This window comes from Elephas maximus, chromosome 10, assembly GCF_024166365.1.
Source record: "Elephas maximus indicus isolate mEleMax1 chromosome 10, mEleMax1 primary haplotype, whole genome shotgun sequence".
In the NCBI taxonomy this organism is placed as follows: Eukaryota; Metazoa; Chordata; class Mammalia; order Proboscidea; family Elephantidae; genus Elephas; species Elephas maximus.
Genome location: NC_064828.1, coordinates 12839761 through 12858158, shown reverse-complemented (window position 1 = coordinate 12858158; position 18398 = coordinate 12839761). Strand labels below are relative to the sequence as shown.

The 18398-nt window shown below is 40.9% G+C and overlaps 1 protein-coding gene across 1 annotated transcript; it reads left to right on the top strand.

Annotated features, from left to right (window-relative positions):
* Positions 1-68: 68 nt before the first annotated feature.
* CCNDBP1 (cyclin D1 binding protein 1) lies at positions 69-18101 on the top strand. Its single transcript, XM_049898160.1, has 11 exons — positions 69-269; positions 437-496; positions 808-887; positions 3354-3435; positions 4373-4469; positions 4645-4718; positions 5294-5370; positions 5711-6012; positions 10870-10930; positions 17364-17410; positions 17668-18101. Exons 1-11 carry the CDS (start codon positions 161-163, stop codon positions 17780-17782), a joined length of 1104 nt encoding a protein of 367 aa, XP_049754117.1. The 5' UTR covers positions 69-160; the 3' UTR covers positions 17783-18101.
* The last annotated feature ends 297 nt before the right edge of the window (positions 18102-18398 follow it).

Sequence of the window (18398 nt, the reverse complement as noted above, 5' to 3'; positions counted from 1 at the left end):
CTGAAGTGATAGGGGCGAGGCAGCGCTCCCGGGGCGGGGCGTGAAGGGTTGTTGCCGGAAGCGGACCTCAGTTTGTGGCTCCCGGAAGTGGGGTGGCTTCCGCAGTGCGTCTCTGGTACCGGCGGTGGCGACGTTTGTAGTCACCAGGCAAGCGACTGAGATGGCAAGCACAGCTGCCCCTGCAGCCGCCTTCCCCACCCTGGCTCCGCCTTTGGAGCAGCTCCGGCACTTGGCAGTGGAGCTGCGGTCGCTCATGCCTGGAGTGCGGGGTGAGCTGACGCCGTTGCGGGGCGATGACAGGCGGGTTGGGACTGGGGAGAGAGCAGGCTGGGGCGGTGGCGGCGGTCGGGGCGGAGGAGGTGGGGGGCAGAGCTGGCTCCGCTTACTCCAGCTTTTCTTTTGCCCCCGCCCGGCCCCCACGCGCCACACCCACAAGTCGGCGAAGCGCAGGAGACCACCGAGGAGTTCAATCGGGAGAAGTTTTGGAGGAGACTCAGTGAGTGCTAGTCTTGGCGTCCCCATCCCTTACCTCTTCCGTTTATCCTTGGGCCCTTCTGCACCCTGAGCTGCGTCCCAACCCCTTTCCCTCCCACTCTCCCTCAGGGAGGTGACCACGCTCCCCCGCCGTATCCTCAGCGTGGGGGTACCTCTCCTTACCCTTCCTCGGCAGTGATTTTTGGAGGTGTTTTTGAGACGCCTCAGCCGGCAAGGGTGAAGAGGGAACGCATTGTCTTTGACGTCTGCGAGCAGCTGCAGCCTTGTTTTGGCACTAACACATTGGCACCTGCCTCCTCTTCCACCCTGCAGACGAGGCGGCTGTGAAAGTGGCCAGCGAAGCCACGACTCTGACCACAGCCTTCTCCAGACTTCCGCTGCCGTCTCCACAGGTGGGCTTCACTTCCCCAGTTTCCTTGTGCTGCCTCCTTCCCACCTTTTACACTCAAGCCAGGGGACTTAATTCCCTCATCTGCCAAATGGGATTACAGTTCTTACCTTAAAGGATTGTTGTGAAGACCAAATACGGCAATGCGCGTAAAATTGCCAGGTGCGCTACATGGTGGGGAGTAGACAGGTCTTCTAAATATTGGTTCAATTTAAAGTCCAGCCTGGTTCGTTCATTTCTGATAACTTTTTTAAAAAAGCACTTACAGCTTGCTGGGTGTTTTCACATACATAGCCCTCCTCCGACAGATGAACAAGCAGGCTCAGACGCTCATGTTAGGGTAAATAAGCAGTGAGGCCGGGATTAAGTTGGGGTCTGTCTGTTGTCAAAGCTACATCTTTTCTGCTGTACTACATAAAACCCTTTTTGAATTTTTATTTTATTGTGATTTAGGTGAAAGTTTACATAGCAAAGAGTTTTTCATTAAATAATACGCATATTGTTTTGTGACGTTGGTTGCCAACCCCACAATGTGTCAACACTCTCCCCTTCTCCACCCCAGGTTCCCTGTTTCCATTCATCCAGTTTTCCTGAACTATTTTAATTTTTTATACTGAATTAGTAACATGTATATGGTATGAAATTAAAAAGATATCAAAGTATGCTAAAATGTTTATATCTCACAACTCCAGTTTCTCGTTTTTGCCTCCCCCCCAGTTCTTTTTGTATTTTTCCATATTTATTCTGTGCATATACACATTCATGTACACATGCTTTTTACACAAATGTAACTTGTAACTATAACGAGTGCTGTGGTGAATTACCTGGTACAATCTGTGTGTGCGTATGCATATTGGTAGAAAAAAAATTCCCAGAAGTGGCATTACTAGAACAAAGAATTATACACTTTAACACTTTATTATATTATAAAACTAATGAAAATAAACATGTAGGCTGGGACCAGGTATGCCCAGTTTTTCTAGAGCTAAGTATGCCTATTTGGGGGGTAAGATTATTTAAAAGTGGCATACTCATTGACTTACTTCATTCTCATGGTCAGTAGTTTCAGTCTCCGATGCTTTGAAATGATACATTCTTTCACTGAACCCACAATGATAAACCCCCTCCTCATACCTCAGAGATCTGTGTTGAGGAAACGGGATGACTCGGAGTACAGCACTTTAAAAGCTTCGTGGAAGAAAGTCAATATTTCTATCAAAGGAACTAGCAGTATTACCTTTTTTCCTCTTATATGCAGATTCCTTTCTTTCATATACACTTAGGACTTGCCAAAATTCATAGCTAGTAAGATCCCATGAGGAGGCAACATAGAACTATTTTTCTGTACATGCTCAGTACAGTGATTTTACTCATGGGTGAAAATTTAAATTTAGAATTTGGTTTTATTTGAACGACATATATAAGGAATCTCAGCATCTTAGTCCTGTAGTTTAAAATACACTGAATACTGATACACTGAAAACTACGGAGTTGAATGAGCTCTCGTGGTTTTGAGCAGCGATCATTCAGATGAGGAATATCACCCATTATGGACTGATAGATATTTTTAGAAAACTGTGTGCTTGGATGTTACACAATGTCAAATTGCCATGAAAGTGCCTAAATACTTATTCTCAATCACTGTATTTATATCATCCTGGACTGGTAATAAACAGTTTGTGGATTGGCACCAACCTGTGGGCCACACCTGGCATAGCACGGGCTTAGAACTTAGCAGATTAAGTGAAGACAAGGAAGGTAGGAGAAAGCCAGTGACTGCTTTAGAGGAAGAGAGTCAACATTGAACATTGCTGAGTCCATGTGATTCTATTAAAACAAAGGAGAGAATGAGGGTGGGGAGATATAATGGTCTAAGACAGGAGTTGGCAAATAGTAGATAATTGTGTTCCAGTAATACAGTGAAACCTGTCAGAGCCAGAACTCAACAGGACTGCCTTGTTTTTCTAGGCCTTGCAAGTTTTCTGCCTTTCACAGGGTGCAGCCTTACCACTTTTCTCTCGCTTGGTTTATTGGAAAAAAATTGAGTTTTCCTCTCTGACAGGTTTCCACCTTACACAGGTTCCAGCTTTTGCAGGTTTTACTGTACTTTACTTACAAAACTTGGCAGTAGGCTTGATTTGGCCTGTGGGCTATAGTTTGCCAGATCTTGGTCTAAGATATGGTGAGTACTTCACAGCAGATCACTACTATATTGAGCTATAGAGTTCAGAGATAAGTTTTTCCTGCTGTTTCTTAATGTTTTATTGAGTTGTTTGCCCAGAGTCTGGTGTCTAGCTAACTCCTCTCTGGTATGTGATGAGTATAGCACAAGACCTTACTCACGGTATGATTTCAGAAGATATTTGATGATGCTGTACAGATGTCTGCTGTCCTCCACATTAGATACATTGACCATGTTGATCTAATCCATTTCCTGTTTTCGTCTTGAACTTGGTCTGTTACCTTATAGGAAACCCAGAGGTTCTGTGAGCTAATTCGTGTTGCCATTGAGGCAATTATTGCCGTGTACTACTCGCTTCCCAAGGGTCAGGGTGAGTAAGCCACTAAGTACACATAGCATTCAGTTTGTAGGGTAGATCTTTGCTGACATGACAGGTTATGTCATGAGACCTTTACCTTTACCCCAATTTGAGCATGTAACATTCCCTCATAAGATGCAGTCACGAATAATTTAATAACATAAGTGACCTCTGGAAACCCTGGTGGCATAGTGATTAAGTACTACAGCTGCTAACCAGAGGGTCAGCAGTTCGAATCTGCCAGGCGCTCCTTGGAAACTCTATGGGGCAGTTCTACTCTGTCCTATAGGGTCACTATGAGTCAGAATTGACTTGACGGCACTGGGTTTGGTTTGGTTTGGTAAGTGACCTCTACCAACAAGCAGGTATGGATGCTGTGTTCCTTGTCACTCCCAATATCCCCTGCCTTGCCTGACTCTAAGGCTTTTAATTCTTCTCACTGGCTCTTCCTTGTCCAGCCAGTTCTAACCACAGAGCTGCTGGCTGCATCTCAGCCCCATACCCAGTCCTATGCCATCCTTACTCTCCTCCACCCATATTATATCACACCCTCTTTCCAAGCTCCCTCATGGGTTAAGTGCCCTCTAGCCCTGCTTGTGGACCTATTGCCTTTGCAAAAACATAAATAAGTATGCATACCATAGATCTTCAGGATTACCCACAAATGGTTTAGACTTCCAGTGTTTCATCCACAGTTGTCAAGGGACTGCTGTCCTAATGAATGAATACATGCTGTGATGGAAGGACTTGTTCCAGATGTCCTTTGGAAACCAGCACTGAGGATTAGATAAGAAAATGACATGGGGCTGTAAATAAGACCTGAGTTTTATGGTGGGCACTCCAGTTAAAGCATGTGGGTTACCTCATAGTTCTGTAATGCTTAGACTCTGGGGAAACAGATGGTGACTTCTGAAAGACCAGGGCTGCTTATTCTCTGGGTTCGGCCTAGGAATCACCCTGCGAAAGGTGGTACGGGGCAGCATTCTGGACATTGTGGATGGCATGACGCAGCTCGTGGAAGCGCTCCTCATCACTCCCTCCCAGAGGTAAGGCTGCCACAGATTGGACTATCCCCTAATGGGGTTCCTTGCTTCAGGGAGGGAAAAAACTCAATCCAACAGCAGAATTACTGATAGCTAAAAATAGTGACCAGCAGGAAGGAGATTTTTAGGAAACAGGAACCTAGGTCATTGATACATCCTTATTGATTCCTCTCTCCAGCCCCGAGAACAAGGACCTTATTTTCTGCAACACTGTCTGGGTTGCCTGTCAGCAGGTGCCTCGGATACCAAGAGGTGGGTGACAGTGGGAAGTGGGCCACTGAATGCTAGCCAGAGAAGAGAGACCTCTTCACATCTGGCTTCCAGCTTTGTGACATGCATGTATTTTGACTGACACAAGGATTTTAGTGAAATGTATATAGTGTATCGCCAACATCAGAAAATAGGTATTAATACTTTTTGCTATTCTCTAATGCCAATACTTCTAAATTCAAACTCCCTCTTACTGTGGCTCTGTTTCTTGTTGAACAAATGTGGTTTGTTTTCCTGGTCCTGCCCCAGGAGTGGTATCTGGAGACACATTGGGGCATTTATGAGGTACAGCGAGCTAGGCCAAAGGGAGTGTTTGTCCCAGAGGACCATGATGAGAAACATCACGTGATCCTTTTATTTCTTCTTGGGGTGAATGAAGAAAAGCTTTTTAGCCCCCTGTCTGCATACCGGTGAGGGGGAGAGTGTGTGAGATGAATTTTACATTAAACCGTGGCCCTCGTTGATTGTTTTTGGCACTTCTTTCAGTGGTTTCTCTTTGCAGTCTTAATTGTTGCTTTTTTCTTCTAATTCTAGTGCTTCTGATTTTTCACTCATAGATAACAAAGCCGCAGCCCTTTTAATGCTGACGAAGAGTGTGAATTTTGTGAAGGATGCACATGAGGAAATGGAGCGGGTGAGGGGACCTCTGTTTTTGCTGGTCATTGGAAGGCAACTTGGGGTCTAGTAAATGAGAATTGATTGTAAAGAGATGAGCATTGGCCACCTAGGTGCCATCCTCACTCTTCTCTGTCTCCCATCTCCCGTCTCCCATCCCATGCCAACATATGTCCAGTACCGCTTCCCTTGTTCTGTTGCTGAACTAGGAGACTGAGAGCAGGGTTTGTAAAGTGATGCAACCCTATAGCCATTAGTGAAGAAGCTGCCTGGGGTTTTTGCACAACTCAGGTGTAGTCTGAACATATAATATGCCTTTTTTTTTTTTTTTAATTCACATATGTCACCATATGTCTTAGGCTGTGGAAGAATGTGACCCTTACTCTGGACTCTTGAATGAGGAGGACAACTTAGTGAATGACCATAGGGTGGACTCTGATGGCCATAATGATGCTGAAGAAGATGCATTGGGGTTTCCAAACAATCGGGATGTATACTGGTCAGAGGAAGATCAGGAGCTCATAGTCCCATGCCTTGCACTGGTGAAGGCATCCAAAGCCAGCCTGAAGAAAATCCGGATCTCAGTGGCAGAGAATGGGAAGAAAGACCAGGTGGCCCAGCTGGATGACATTGTGGATATTTCTGATGAGATCAGCCCCAGGTAAGCCTGAACCCCACTTGAGACATCTGAGCAACAGTATTCTGATCTCAGCTTGTACTGTCACCCCAAGGTTTTCCCCCAATTTTTTATTTTAAAAATATACAAACTTACAGAAAAGTTGAAAAAGTACTCACCCATACATCCTTCATCTAGATTCATCAATTGTGTACATATTTTTCTATATTGCTTTATTTTTTTAATAGATAGATGTGCTTTTTTCCCCTAGACCAGTTGAGAATAAGCTGCAGACTGTAGAAATGGCATGGCGGCATCAGACCTCCTAGTCTGACTTCCAAGGGGTAGGAGAGAGAATCAACCCAAGGCCAATTCCTGTGAGGTGCAGATCAAACATACCCCAACCCTCCAGCCATTTTACCAGTTCTGACACAAGCTGTCCCTCCCACAGCGCTCTCTACTGCTCTGCTCAGTCCGATAATTCGTTGCAATGGCCACATAGAACTCACAGACTATACTCACAGTTATGGGCTTTATTAGAGAAGTAACAGTTTACAATTCAGGATCAGGAGTGACTCAGGATACAGTTCTTCAGTCAGGACAGCTTCTTAGCTGTGCCTGCAGGCAGACCTCTCAGCTCTCAGCACCTCACCCCATTGTCCCCGTGGTCCCTCTGCCCTGCTTGGGCACATGTTACAGAGCTCTTTAGCTCTGCCAGTAAGTGCCCAGAGGCACCCCACTCAGTAAGTCTTGGCCCAAAGGTGCTCAGCTCTCTCGCTCTGTGGGTAGGCACACCCGCTTTGCCTCATTCCTTAGTGGGCTGGGAACCCCGCAGCACCATCTTAAACTGGTCTTATGCTGCTGCCATTTCTCTGCTGCCATGCTGTCTTGCACCATCTCAGGTGCTACAGCTCTCTGTCTCCCGGGTCTAGGAGATTCTCAGTGCAGGGACCCTGGGTCTGAAGGACACAACTCTGCTCCCAGCTCTTCTTCTTGGTAGTAGTAGTGAGGTCCTCTCTCAGCCTCTGGGATTGGCTTATTTTAAGCCTAGCAGGATGGTAAAACTGACCAGTCCCCTTGTTAGGGTTCTGTATACCTTATTTGTATGGTCACATCCCCACAAGGGTTCCATGCACCTTATTTGCATCATTAGCAGGCTTCACAGTCCCTTTGGTGGGCCACAAACACATTATTTGCATAGTCTCACTCAGTCATTTTGTGGTCGTTACAAGACCATGAAGGACCATATCAAAGTAATTCACTACACCACCTAGACATCAATAATGTCTCACGTGTAAATGCTTCAACATGTATCTCCTAAGAACAAAGACATTCTTTTACATGACCACAATATAATTATCACATCTAAGAAATTTAATATTGAGTACAATAATATTATCTGATATTCAGATTTCTCCAGTTCTCTCTAAAATGTCTTGTAAAGCCTTTTTTTTTTTTTAATCCAAGGTTTAGTCAAGGTTGCACACTGCATTTGGTTGTCATCTCTCTAGTCTCCCTGTCCTTTTTAGTCTTTCTTGACATTGACAGTTTTAGAGTGTGCAGGTCAGTTGTCTTGTAGTGCATCCAACAATCTGGATTCATGTGGTTGTTTAGGTTAATTATTTTTTTTCTTTTTTGCCAAAATAACAGATAGTTGAATGTTTTGTGTTTCTCATTGCATCACACTGGGGATGTTAGTTTGCCCCTCTTCCCCCGCCCCCCCCCTTTTTATTGTGCTTCAGGTGAAAGTTTACAGCTCAAGTTAGTTTCTCATTCAAAAATTTATACACATATTGCTTTGACATTGGTTGCAATCCCCACAATGTGACAGCATTCTCCCCTTTCCACCTTGGGTTCCTTGTGTCCATTCGACTAGTTCCTGTCCCTTCCTGCCTTCTCGTCTTGTTCTTGGGCAGAAGGTTCCCATTTGGTCGCGTATACTTGATTGAACTAAGAAGCATGTTCTTCACATGTGTTACTGTTTGCTTTATAGGCCTGTCTATGTCTGAAAAGTGGGTTTTGGGAGTGCTTTCAGTTCTGAGTTAGAGTGTGTGGGGGCCATAGTCTCAGGGTTTCCTCCAGTCTCTGTCAGACTGGTAAGCCTGGTCTTTTTTTTCCCTTCTCTCTTTTTTTTTTTCAGTTATGCTTTAGGTGAAAGTTTACAACACAAATTAGATTCTCATTCAAAAATTTATACACTAATTGTTTTTTAGCATTGGTTGCAATCCCCACAATGTGTCAGCACTCTCCCCCTTTCCCTTTCTACCCCAGGTTCCCCTTGTCCAGTTTTCCTGTCCCTTCCTGCCTTGTCTTTGCTTTTGAGCAGGTGTTGCCCATTTGGCATCGTATACTTGATTGAAAAAAAAAATTTTTTTACTTGATTGAACTAAGGTGCATGTTCCTTATGTGTGCTGTTTGTTTTAATCTTTGGCTGGAAGGTGGACTTCCGGAGTAGTTTCAGTTCATAGTCTCGGGGGTTCCTCCAGTCTCTGTGAGACTAGTAAGTCTGATCTTTTTTTGTGAATTTGAATTTTGTTCTACATTTTTCTCCCACTCTCTCTGGGACCTTCTATTGTGAACCCTGTCAGAGCCATGGGTGGTGGTAGCCGGGCACCATCAGTTCTTCTGGGCTCACGCTGGTAGAGGCTCTGGTTCATGTGGTGCATTAGGCCTTTGGGCTGATGTTTTCCTGTGTCTTTTACTTTCTTCATTCTCCTTTGCTCTGAATGGGATGGGACCAATAGGGGTGTCTTAGATGGCCACTTGCAAGCTTTTAAGACCCCAGGTGCTACTCATCAAAGTAGGATATAGAACATTTTCTTCATAAACTATGTTATGCCCGTTGACCTAGATATCCCCCGAGATTATGGCTCTCAGCCCTCACCTCCAGTAGCTTGGTCCCTCGAGGTGCTTGGATGTGTTCAGGAAACTACTTTGACTTTGCCCTGGTCAGGATGTGCTGACTTCCCCTATGTTGCGTGTTGTCTTTCGCTTCACCAGAGTTGATACTTGTCTACTATCTAGTTAGTGATTTCTGCTTCTCTCCCTCCCCACCCTCGTAACCATCGAAGAAGGTTTTTTTTTTCTGTGTGTAAACTTTTTTCTTCAGTTCCTATAATAGTGGTCTTGTACAATATTTGTCCTATTGTGATTGACTTATTTCACTCAGCATAATGCCATCCATGTTGTGAGATGTTGCTCGGATTCATCATTGTGCCTTATCCTTGCATAGTGTTCCGTTGTGTGTATGCACCATAATTTATCCATTCATCTGTTGTTGGGGACTTTGGTTATTTCCATCTTTTTGCTATTGTAAATAATATTGCAACGAACATGGGTGTGCATATGACTATTTGTGTGATGGCTCTTTTTTCTCTAGGATATATTCCTAGGAGCGGGATTGCTGAATCATATGGTATTTCTGTTTCTACCTTTTTAAGGAGGTGCTGTATTGTTTTTCCATAGTGGTTGTACCGTTTTACATTCTCACCAGCAGTGCATAAGAGTTCCGATCTCCGCGCAACCTCTCCAACATTTGTTATTTTCTGTTTTTTTGATTAGTGACAGTAATGTTGGGGTGAGATGGTACCTCAGTGTAGTTTTGATTTGATTTGCCTTTCTCTAATGGCTAATGATGGGGAGCATTTCCTCATGTGTCTGTTAGCTGCCTGAATGTCTTTTTTCATGAAGTGTCTCTTCATATCATTTACCCATTTTTCAATTGGATTATTTGTCTTTTTTTGTTGTTGAGGTGTTTGAAATATTTTGTAGATTTTAGAGATTAGACCCTTATCGAATATGTCATAGCCAAATTTTTTTTCCCTATCCGTGGGTTCTCTTTTTTGGTGAAGTCTTTTCATAAGCATGAATGTTTAATTTTTAGGAGCTCCCAATTATCTAGTTGCTCTTCTGGTGTTTGTGCTTTGTTAGTTATGGCATGTATTCTATTTATGCCATGTATTAGGGTCCCTAGCATTGTCCCTAATTTTTTCTTCCATGATCTTTATCATTTTAGGTTTTATATTTAGGTCTTTGATCCATTTTGAGTCAGTTTTTGTGTATGATGTGAGGTGTGGGTCTTTTTTCTTTTTTTAGCAGATGGACATTCAGTTATGCCAGCACCATTTGTTAAAGAGACTGTCTTTTCCCCATTTAATGGACTTTGGCCGTTTGTCAAATATCACCTGCTCATAGATGGATGGATTTAGGTCTGGCTTCTCATTTCTGTTCCTATACCAGTACCAGGCTATTTTGACTACTATAGCTGTATAATAGGCTGTAAGATCAGGTGGTGTGAGGCCTCCCACTTTGTTGTTGTTCCTCAATAATACTTTACTTATCTGGGGCCTCTTTTCTTCCCATATGAAGTTGGCGATTTGTTTCTCCATCTCATTAAAGGTTTCTCTTGGAATCTGAATCGGGATTGCCTTGTATCTGCAGATCGCTTTGGGTAGTATTGACATTTTCACAATGTTGAGTCTTCCTATCCATGAGAGTTTGCCTCATTTTTGTTGATATTAAATTTGATCATTTGGTTAAAGTAGTGCCCACCAGAGTAAAGGTAAAGGTGCGTTTTACCCAGTGATTTTAGCTTCCTGTGATGAACCTTACGTCTGTCCATTATTAAACTGATGGTTTCAGGATCTGAACATTTTTACTGAATTATGTCCATTCCTGTGACCACGGGAGTCTTCCCCCACCCCAGCTTCCTAGTGAAATGGGGCATGTGTTCAGTAAGTACTCTTTGAATTGATTGCGTATTGGTTGCCTGGTTGTCCAACTTAAGGCATTTCTGAGACAGTCATTTTCTCACTAGTCACATCCTCAGTTGTATATTGGAAACCACCCAGCTGAGTTTTATTCCCTTTTTTGTTAATGATGATTTTTGTTTTCTGCTTGTAGTGTGGATGATTTGGCTCTGAGCATATATCCTCCTGTGTGCCACCTAACTGTGCGAATCAACGTAAGTGCCTGCTTTGAGGGAATAGCTACAGACTTAATCAGTAGAATTGCCTTAATCACTAGTTTTTTCTCTTAGCTATAGGGTACATATTTATTTCTAACATTTGGATGAAAGTACAAAGTAACTGATAATTCTTGCATGTATTCGTGCTTGACAAATATTTGCTGAAGCTGAATTATTATAGCCATAAGCTTTAATAGTGCTATCTTCCATAACTACTTGGGCAACTCTTTTAGAAAAACCCAAAGACCTTAGAAAATGTAGCTTAGAAATGGAAGTCTTAATTACCACAGTGTTTTAAGAACTTCTCAACCTGAAGACACAGTTTCTAATTTCTAGTCTAGGCAGAAATAATTGTTCCAGAAATATACTTGTTCTAATATAAACATATTGTTTGATTTCACCACACTGGGCCAACCTCTTTAAAAGTGTGATTTTGTTTTTTTCTTTTAATTGCTGCGCCCTTTGCTAGAGAGTTCTGTTTTCTTATTTTTTATAAACTCAAGTTCTTTTCCCTAATGTTATTGGAAAGAGAAGGACAGCTTCCAGGTGGCTTAGATTTTATAATCAAACTAATAAGTTCTAATAATATTTGATAAATTAGATGGTGGAAATTAAATTCATCAAATTTATCTTCATAATGTGCAAACACCTTGAAGTAGAATAGGATTCTTTTGGGCATTAACTTTTTAAAAATTGATTTCCTAATAAATAAACATTTCTAGCCATGTGCTTTGTCAGTTAATCCCTAACATAATATCTACTGTACTGATTTAAAAATATGTACTGTATATGTGTCTTATTTTATACTGGTGGCATATGTACATTCACATGTTATCTTGATATTGATGCTTTTAAAATTCTATATAGGGTTTTAAAAAATCAGTCATTTCTGCTTTATATTCTGAGCTATTAACAGTTGGGAGAAATTGAGATTACATTCTTCCTTTTTCTGTTCTTTTTATTTTAAAAATCTTACGTATCAGTAATTACAGTGAATGTAAATGCACTAAATGCTCCAATCAAAAGGCAGAGAGTGGCAGAATGGATTAGAAAAAACATGATCCAACTATATGCTGTTTACAAGAGACACACCTTAAACCCAAGGACACAAACAGGTTGAAAGTGAAAGTATGGAAAAAAATAATCCATGCAAATAATAACCAAAAGAGAGATGGGGTGGCAGTGTTAATATCAAACAAAGAAGATGTTAAGACAAAATCTGTCAGAAGAGGTAAAGATGGACACATAGTAATCAAAGGGTCAAGTAATCAAGAAGATTTAACAATCCCAGGTATATATGCACCCAACACTGGGGCACCTAAATATATAAAACACTGTTAGAATTGAAGAGGGACTTAGACAGTATTACAATAATAGCTTCATACTTCAGTACACCACTTTCAGTATCGGGCAGAACATCTAGAAATAAGATCAACAAGGAAACATAGGACCTGAGTGACACTATAAACCAATTAGACTTAACAGACATGTACAGAACACTCCACCCCAGAACAGTACAGTATACATTGTACTCCATGGATCATTCTCCAGGATAGACCAAATCTTAGGTCACAAAGCAAGCCTAGATGAAAAAGATTGAAATCATACAAAGTGTTTTCTCTGACCACAATGGAGTGAATCTACAAATCAATAAGAAAAAAAACCTGGAAAATACAGAAATGTATGGAAATTAAACAACACATTGTTAAACTACCAATGGGTCAGGTAGGACATCAAAAGAGAAATCACAAATTTCTTAGTCAAATGAAGATCAAAGCACAATATACCAAAACTTATGGATGCAGTGAAGGCAGTACTCAGAGGTAAACTTGTAACAATAAATGCCTACATAAAAAAAGAAGAAAAATCTCAAATTAACAGCCTAACTCATCAACGCCAGGAACCAGAAAGAGAAGGGCAAACTAAGCCTAAACCTACCTGAAGAAAGGAAATAACAAAGATCAGAGCAGAAATAAATAAAGTCAAAAACAGAAAAACAATAGAGAGAATCAATAAAACCAGAAGTTGGTTCTTTGAAAAGATCAATAAAATTGTCAGACATTAGGCAGACTGACAGAGGATGCAAAAAAAAAAAAAAAAAAAACCCGCAAAAGAGGTCCATTACAACTGACCTAGTAGAAATAAAGAAAATCATGACAGAATATTATGAACAACTGTATGACAACAAACTGGAAAACCCAGATGAAATGGACAAATTCTTAGAAGCAGACAGCCTACCCAAACTGACTCAAGAGGAAATAGACAGTCTCAACTGACCCATAACAAGTGAAGAGATCAAATCATTGATCACAAACCTCCCAACAAAAAAAAAAACTCCTGGACCAGACAGGTTCACTGGGGAATTCTACCAAACATGTAGAGAATTGACACCAGTACTGTTTAAACTCTTCCAAAAGATAGAGAAGGAAGGAATATTCCTTAATTCATTCTATGAAGTAAACAAAACCCTGATACCCAAACGAGGCAAAGATACAAGGAAAGAAAACTACAGGCCAATATCTCTTTTGAATATGGATGCAAAAATCCTCAATGAAATACTAGCAAATGGAATCCAGCACCATACTAACAGAGTCATACACCATGATGAAGTGCAGTTTATTCCAGGAATGCAGGGTTGGTTCAGCCTTAAAAAATCAATCAGTGTAATATACCACATCAATAGAACAAAGGTAAAGAACCACATGATCACCTCTATGGATGCAGAAAAAGCATTTGATAAAATCCAACACCCTTTTTTGATGAAAACCCTAAAGAAGATTGGAGTACAAGGGAAATGCTTCAGTATTATTCAGGGCGTATATGAAAAGTCAGCAGCCAACATTATACTTAATGGAGAAAGACTGAGAGCTTTCCCTTGAAATCAAGAACAAGACAAGGATGCTTGTTGTTATATTTTATTCAGTATTATATTAGAAGTCCTAGCAAGAGCAATAAGAAAAAGGAATAAAAAGTATCCAGATTGGAAAAGAAGTAAAATTATCTCTAGTCATGGATGATATGATGCTATATACAGAAAATCCCAAAGAGCCCACAAGAAAACTTCTAGAGCTAATAGAGGAATTTAGAAAAGTTGCAATGTACAAAGGTCTACAAACAAAAATCAGGTGAGTTTCTATACACCAGCAATGAGAAATCTGAAAGGAAAATTAGGGAGACAATTCCATTTATAATTGCATCTAAGAGAATAAAATACCTAGGAATAAATCTAGCCAGGGACATGAAGGACTTACACAGTGAAAATTATAAAACACCGATGAAAGAGATTAAACCAAAAAAACAAACCAAACCCAGTGCCGTCAAGTTGATTCTGATTCATAGCGACCCTATGGGGCAGAGTAGAACTACCCCATAGAGTTTCCAAGGAGCACCTGGCGGATTTGAACTGCCAACCCTTTGGTTAGCAGCTGTAGCACTTAACCACAACGCCACCAGGGTTTCCTGAAAGAGATTAAAGAAGCCTTAAATAAAGGGAAAGATGTTCCATGTTCATGGCTTGGAAGACTTAATGTTGTTAGGATGTCAATACTACCCAAAGTGATCTATAGGTTCAATGCAGTCCTGTTCAAAATTCCAACAGACTTCTTTATAGAAATAGAAAAACTAATCCTCAACTTTATATGCAATGACAGGAGGCCCTGGGTAGCTAATGTTGAAAGAGAACAAAGTCAGACTCATACTTCCTGATTTTAAAACATACGATGGCAGCTATAGAACCCTGGCGGCACAATGGTTAAGAGCTGTTAATCAAAACGTCCGCAATTAAAATCCACTAGTCATTCCTTGGAAGCCCTATGGGGCAATTCTGCTCTGTCCTGTAGGGTTGCTATGCATTGGAATCGACTCAGTGGCAATGGGTTTGGTTTTTTTAATGCATCTAAAGTAATCAAAACAGCCTGGTACTGGTATAACAATAGACAGACCCATAGAACAGAATTGAGTCCAGAAATAAACACACGTATCTATGATCGACTGATTTTCGACAAGGGTGCTAAGTCCATTCGATGGGGAAAGAAGAGTGTCTCCAATAAATGGTGCTGGGAAAATTGGATTTCCACATGCAGAAAAATGAAACAAGATCCATGCCTCACACCATACACAAAAAGAAATCCAAAATGGATTAAGGACCTAAGTGTGCATACTAAAACCATAAAATTCGTAAAAGAACCAACAGGGGCAACACTGTCAGGCCTAGCTTTCAACAGTGGATTATCTGATATAATAACAATAGCACAAACAGCTAAAGACAAAATGGGACCTCATAAAAATTAAAAACTTGTTCATCAAAAGACTTTACAAGAGAAGTGAAAAGACAAGCTACCGACTGGGAGAATCTCTTTGGAAACCACATATTCGACAAGAATCTAACAACTAAAATATATATAAAACTTCAACTTAACAACAAAAGACAAATACCCTAGTCATAAAATGGGCAAGGGACTTGAATAGACATTTCACCAAAGAGGACATTCACATGGCCACCAGACACATGAAAAGATGATCAGCGTCATTAGCCATCAAAGAGATGCAGATCAAAACCACAATGAGATACCATTTTACTCCCACTAGGATGGCTCGACGGCACTGGGTTTTTGGGTAGGATCGCTAAGGTTAAAAAAAAAAAAATGTTGGCGAGGATGTGGGGAAATTGTAACCCTTGTCTGTTGCTAGTGGGAATGCAAAATAGGTACAGCCATTATGGAAAACAGTGTGGCAGTTCCTTAAAACACTAGAAGTCAAACTACCATATGACCCAGCACTTCTACTCCTAGGTGTATACCCAAAAGACTTGAAGGATGAGACTCAAAAAGAGATTTGTACACCAAAGTTTACTGCAGTGCTATTTACAGTAGCCAAAGGTGGAACCAGCTTAAATGCCCATCAGCAGATGAATGGATAAGCAAAATGTGGTACATAAATACAATGGAGTACTACTCAGCCAGTAGGAGAAATGAAGTCTTGATACATGCTACAGTATTGTTGGAGCTGAAGACATTGTGCTGCTCAAAATAAACCAGTCACAAAAGGATAAATATTTTATGACCTCACTTATATAAAAGTCTAAGAAAAGGAAAATGTATAGACGACAAAGTTTATTAGTGGTTACCACGGGCAGGGAGGGAGGGGGGAAAGGGGAGTTAACAGTGATGGAAAAATTGCATTGATTAAGGGTAGGGTTGCTCAGCCCAGTTATTGTAATTGCTGTCAAGAAATTGTACACCTGTAAAAAGTTGAATTGGCAAAAGTTGTACAAAAGATGTATTTACAACAATGACAAAAAGAGTAGATGCTGAGGTTTCTTATGTACAACCAAAGGCCTCATGGGATTGGGCTCATTCATTTGGAGGTTTAGTGTCATGGTTTCATGGACCATCTCAGTTAATTGCCCGGATAACATGTGTAGTTGTTCTATTCTACCTCCTAATTTGTTGCATAGTGCCTGGGGTCTTAAAAGCTTACAAGCAGCCATTCAAGGCACAACAATTGGTCTCTGTTCACCTGGAGCAACAGAGGAAGGAGAGTCAGGAATAGGAGGAGCGTATGGAATGTGTGGCTAATTGCCTCCGTGAATAACTGCCTCCTTTGTTTGCCATGACCCAGAAGAACTGGACGGTGCCTAGCTACCATTACTGAACATTTTGATCAAATATTCTATCGAAGAATCCTGATGAAAGGGGGTGAAATGTAGAACAAAATTTCACATTCACATGGACTCTAGGCTTTCTGGAACCATGAAGGGTGGATGAACCCCTGAAACTATTAAGGATAGGGTTGCACAGCTGATTATTTTAATTGCTGTCAGTAAGTTGTATGCAAAAGTTGTGTGAAAGATGTATTTACAACAATGACAAAAAAAAAAAAAAGAGTAGATACTGAGATAATCTTTAAACCTTAAACCAAAAATATCCCCTGAAGTCATCTTAAAACCAAACAATAATTTACCTTAACTAGTAAAAAAAAAAAAAGTCTGCCTTGAGCATCATGCTCTTTTAAGATCTATCTCTATGGGATCAAATGACAACAGCAGCTGGAAAGATTAGACAGGAACCTTAGAGGGCAGTGAGTTTATGTTAATGAGGGAGGAACAACTCAGAGTGAGAACGGTTACACAACTTGAAGAATGTAGCCAGTGTCGCTAAATTGTACATGTAGAAACTGTCAAATTGGTGTATGTTTTGCTTTATATAGCCTCAACAACAACCAAAAAAAACCCAAAATCTTATAAAAGATTTTGCTAAATAGAAAATAATCCATAATCCCCCACCATAACCTAATCAGCATTCTTGTGTTTGCCTAGTTCCTTCAAGGTTCTTTTTTTATGATTTGTGTTGCTTGGGTCATTTTAATATTTTAGCTCTCCTTCTCTCGGTATGGTAGGGCTCAGAGTGATTAACTGCTGTTTCTCTTCTAGTCTGCGAAACTTGTATCTGTTTTAAAGAAGGCACTTGAAATTACAGAGTGAGTATGAGGACCTCACCCCAAATAACTCTTTGAGATTATTCTAGATTTGCCTCCAGTTATTCGTAACTTCCATACCCATTTCATGGAGTGAAAGAAAGTGGGTGTGGGATTTTCTTTCAACTTAAATTGTGCAGTAGCTGAGCTTCTGCAAAGAAACTTTCCTTCCTTATAATTTCCTTTGTGCTCCCTTTGGGTTTAGGGTTTTCCCTGACACTGTCATACATTTAACTTTTCTTTCCCCATTCCATTTGCAGAGCAAGTCATGTGTCCCCTCAGCCAGAAGATAGTTGGATCCCTTTACTCATTAGCGCCGTTGATCATTGCATGAACAGAATCAAGGAGCTTACCCAGAGTGCACTTGAATTATGAGCTTTCAGGCTCCTTTGTACTTTCCTTCTCTCACCATCTCTCATTGTCACAGCCAGGGCTGATGTCTGCTTTTCAAATGGAGCCAGAATGCTTTCTGGATCAAAACGGAGTCTCTGAACTTAACAAGATGTACTGTTGCCAAGGTTGTTGGTTAGACCAGACTGGCTGTTATTTATAAACCATAAGAGTGTGGTGTATTTTTCTGTGCTAGATGGAAAAAAATAATTGCATGACTTTGTGTTCTTGAATTGCCTCAGAGATTCCTGGGGAAGCTGCCTCAAGCATTTCTTATTTGCAATAAATTATATTGTTAAAGGTGCTGATGGTCTGAAGAAAATAGTAACCTGCCACTGGTTAAATGAGTACCCTCCCAAAGTTTCTTTCTACCAGAAATACAGCGGGTTGAGGCTAGAACATTGCTTTCATTTGGGCTTACGGGTTTAAAGATCTGATTCTGATCAGAAGTATATTTAGAACAAAAACACTTGGCTTTATTTATTTAGAAAACATGGCTCTATAACCCCTCCTAATACTTCAGCATGTTACATAATATCACTGCGCTTATCAGTAAGTCATTTTGGTTGTTATTACAGGTTACTCGATCCTCTAAAATTAT

Coding starts and splice junctions, on each gene's coding strand:
- CCNDBP1 (XM_049898160.1), top strand. CDS start 161: ATGGCAAGCACAGCTGCCCCTGCAGCCGCCTTCCCCACCCTGGCTCCG. Junction 497..807: donor GAAGTTTTGGAGGAGACTCA/GTGAGTGCTAGT, acceptor TCCACCCTGCAG/ACGAGGCGGCTGTGAAAGTG. Junction 5,371..5,710: donor CACATGAGGAAATGGAGCGG/GTGAGGGGACCT, acceptor CATATGTCTTAG/GCTGTGGAAGAATGTGACCC.